Source organism: Echinops telfairi, unplaced genomic scaffold, assembly GCF_000313985.2.
Source record: "Echinops telfairi isolate 266 unplaced genomic scaffold, ASM31398v2 ScPeMD7_2;HRSCAF=8, whole genome shotgun sequence".
Lineage (NCBI taxonomy): Eukaryota > Metazoa > Chordata > Mammalia > Afrosoricida > Tenrecidae > Echinops > Echinops telfairi.
In genome coordinates this window covers 12,111,713-12,115,592 of record NW_022103898.1, presented here as the reverse complement: position 1 = coordinate 12,115,592, position 3,880 = coordinate 12,111,713, and the positions used below count along the sequence as shown (strand labels likewise).

The 3,880-nt window shown below is 62.3% G+C and overlaps 1 protein-coding gene across 1 annotated transcript in view; it reads left to right on the top strand.

Annotated features, from left to right (window-relative positions):
- Positions 1 to 3,880, top strand: part of SHISA8 (shisa family member 8) — a 13,787-nt gene that overhangs the window by 9,329 nt on the left and 578 nt on the right. The window contains exons 5-8 of the mRNA XM_030885774.2: positions 9 to 331; positions 2,516 to 2,649; positions 3,207 to 3,353; positions 3,757 to 3,880. Of these exons, the coding sequence (XP_030741634.1) occupies positions 9 to 331; positions 2,516 to 2,649; positions 3,207 to 3,353; positions 3,757 to 3,880 (728 nt within the window). The remainder of the gene's footprint in view (positions 1 to 8; positions 332 to 2,515; positions 2,650 to 3,206; positions 3,354 to 3,756) is intronic.

Below are 3,880 nucleotides of genomic sequence, written 5' to 3'. Positions count from 1 at the left end.
TGGGCCAGTGGGACCCACCGTTCAACTGCAGCTCAGGCGCCTACAGCTTCTGCTGCGGCACGTGCGGCTACCGCTTCTGCTGCCACGACGGGCCGCGGCGCCTGGACCAGAGCCGCTGCTCCAACTACGACACGCCGGCCTGGGTGCAGACCGGCCGGCCGCCGGCGCGCGCCCGAGACCCTGTGACGCCCCGCGACCCGGCCCGCGAGCGCAGCCACACGGCCGTCTACGCCGTGTGCGGGGTCGCTGCGCTGCTGGTGCTGGCTGGCATCGGGGCGCGCCTGGGCCTGGAAAGGGCGCACAGCCCCCGCGCGCGGCGCACCGTGACCAGGTGAGCATGAGCCGGTGACCCCGGCCCGCTGGCTCCCCATGGGGCGCTCCGCCCGGCGGTGCGCTGGCCCCTCGAACCCACGACTTGCTTCTCATCTTTGAGTGGCCGGTCTTCTACCTCCACCCCCGTCCCCCCGCCCCCCTTTCACGGAGGGAGACAATCGATGCCTCCCTGCCTCCCCTTGACCTTTCAGCCGGAGCTGTGGGTGGGAATGCCCTCCCCCTCGGGCTCCCGCCTTCCAAGTGTCGCCCTGGTCCCAAAGTGCTAGTCAAAGGGCGGTAGGGGTGAAGAGTGGGCGTCTGGAGAGGGGTCTCTGCCCGAGTAAGGGAAGGGGAACCCTCCTGCAACATTCTCCCCTCCAACCCCTTACTTTCCGTTGTCTTATCCCCTCACTGTGACCCAGGCCTGACCTTCCTTCTCTGGGGTCTCAGAGGCACCCCCAGTATTCCAAGCTCAGTCACGGCCTCTCCCAGTATGGTACTAGAAAGGGGGCTGAAGTTGTGGGGGCAGAGAGCCGCCCCACCCCATGTTTCCAAGGTCAGTTCTGTGCCAAATGTGAGTGGGGTCTCTGGGGGCCTCCCGGCTTCTGTGGAAAACAAGGGTAAGGGCCGGGGGCTGGGATTATAGGTGTCTCACCTGCGGAACGCCCCCTAACTGACATCGGAACATCATGTCTGTATCCTTTTCACCCACCAGCTCTAGCCCCTTGGGCATGTGGACTGCTCTGGTGGCAGCATGTGACAGGCTGGTATTTAGAGGTGACAATAGAGAGAAAATGCTTCTCCCTTCGCCTCTAGACAGTCTCCCCTTTCCCAAGGCACTGGAGGGCAGAGCTGGGACTGGGACCCTGGCCTCCCTGGTAGCAGTGGCTGAGTCTTGGCCTGGGTGTCCTGCACCTGGGGTCTCTCATGCTGAGTGGGGATGAGGGAAGGGGTGGGGCATCATGGCCTTGATCAGGGTTGGGGCAGGATCCGTGGGCAGTGAGGGATAGAGGGGTGCCTGGGCCACCTGACAGGCACAGGCAGCAGGTCTGGCCATGCCATCAGTCCAGGGGTGCTGTGTGGCCTGGGCCAGGCCCTTTCCCTCTCTGGGTGCCTGGAACTGGGGCTCAGCTCACATGCAGGGTGGATTCTGACACTGCGTCCCCCAGAACTGTTGTGTTAGAGGTCATGGCCAGGGAAGGTTTCTCGGGGATGTGGGAGGGTGGGGTGGGAAGCTCTAGTCTAGTCCTAGGATGCTTGTAGAAGGCCAGAGACATGTTGACTGGGAGCTGGCTGGAGGGTGCTTATCCAGAAGTGGGCAGCGGAGGCTTGAGCCTGTGTGAAGGTCAACCCACTGGTGGCATCATTAGGAGGCATCCAGACCTTGTCACATTACAGCCAAGCCCCACCCCGCCCCACCCCGTCCCGCCCCGCGACCCCCAGGTGTCCCACCTTCGGCTCGCCTCTTTATGAGTCAGACTTTGAGGCCCAGCCCCAGGAGAAATTAGGAGAAAATCATGGGTTCTGGGCACCAGAGACAGCTGGGCCAAGGGCTGGGCCTAGTTGTCTTTGGGAAAGGCTGTCAGCTGCTGTCACAGCTGGTGGGGGCTGGGTGTCCTGGGCACCCAGGGAAGTGGCTGCCCAAGGTCACACACATCTTGTGGTGCTGGGCTGCCACCAGACGAGCTCCTGGCTTCCCTTTCCGCTCTTCCCTGCCTGCTGGCCCTCCATGTCTGAGCCCCGTCCCAGCAGAAGCCCCTGGTGTAAGAACAGAATTAGACAGGCAGGTCAAGACTTCCTGGAGAAGGAGGAACTCTGGTGGCAGAGTGAGTAGGAGTTCTAATGGACAAGTTGGCAGAGAATATTGTAGGTCGAGGGAAACAGCACAAGCCGAGTCTAGGGGCCCTAATAGTTCACACTGGAAGGCCTTGGTGGGGGGAGGGTGCTCCAGGAAGAGGTAGGGGAGAGGAGCCGCTGGTCCTGTGACTCCAGTAGAGCTCCCTGACATGCTTGGGGTGGGGAGGTGGGGTGCATTTAGGGGCACAAATAAGACTGTGAGACTGGAAGCCAATGCACACACCTTGGGGAGGATGGAGGCCGAGAGAGTGATGTCCAGGGCCTCACAGGAAGACCTGGTGATAAGCCAAGGGCTGGTCAAGAGGAAGCAGGGGGCAAGGACAACCTATCCCCACTGTCCCCATAGGACACTGACAGAACTTCTGAAGCAGCCAAGCCCCCAGGAGCCACTGCCTCCACCGCTGGGCCCGCCTCTGGGCAGCTGTGTCCAGGTGCAGATGAGTGATGGCCTCCCTCGAGGCTCTCCCCACAACAGCACAGGTGAGCAGCACCAGACCTCATTGGCCTGACCCTGACCTGGGCAGAAAGCAGAGGAAAGGATGTAGCCTTGGTCTCCTTGGTGACAGGGACCATCTGAGATGGCTGTATCCCAGACAGAAATGAACTACCTGCTGCTGCAGGTGTGTGAGTGGGGGCTGGGTAAGGTGGTGTGGAGTCCCCAATGGTGGAGGGGAACCTGCTGTGGGCCTTGCCATCTTCACACTTGGGGACCTTGACCAGGGCTGCTTTCTGAGGCTCTGCCTGTGACCTCTTGTGGGCCTTTTGCTCCATGCTGGAGATCTCCCTTGGTTTCTAGCTGAAAAGGCAGCATTCCCCACCTGCCCCTCCCCCTCCCCCTCACCCCACGTCCAGAGACTCTGTGCCTGACATAAGCTTGATACGGGGAGAGTGTGTTGGCGAACCACACATTCAGTTGGCACCCACTGGGGCCGATTGCTATTCTTCATGTTATTCTGAGCCAGGTAGGTTCTGGCAGGTGTGGAGTGCGCCTGGGCATCAGGCCCAGGCGCATCTTACCTTCCCTCCTCTGCTCCCAGACAAGAAGCGCCCCAACAACGTGACCCTGGGGCTGGGGACACCTGTGCCCCCACGTGGCCCCAGGCTGCAGGCCGGTGGCACCATGACACTGCAGCCGGACTATGCCAAATATGCCACACTCAAGGCTGCTGCGCTCAAGGCCGCAGGTGAGTGGCCTGGGTTTGCCAAAGCATCTGCTGCCCTCGGGTACCCAAGTCCCGGGCACAAGGCTTGGCGGGCACAGTTCAGAGTCCCAAAGTACATGTCCTGCTGGGTCAGCTCTTCTGTCACTCAAAGCTTCAGGCCGAAGATACCCGGTTCGGCCAATCACCTCTTCGCGAGCCCCAGAGCAGCTAACCAGTTTCCCTTCGCAGCCAATCGGCTCCCACACCTTCGCCTACACCCACACCCCTTCCCCGGCTCCGCCTCCCTCCTGACCTCGCCCCAGCTCGCCCTCTAAAATCGGTCTGGATATCTTGTCCCGCCCCGCCTACTTTGACCCAGCCCTATTCCCTTGGTCCTCCTGGCCCCGCCCCTGAGGTCTGACCCCGCCCCGTCCTGTGCCCGCAGAGGGCGCCCCGCAGGACTTCTTCCAGCGAATTTCGGTCCCAGAGCCCGTCCCGCTGACCCTCCCGACGCGGGCCCCGCGGCCGCCGGAGGACTTGCCTGCGCTGCTCGACGCCTGCCCCTGGGC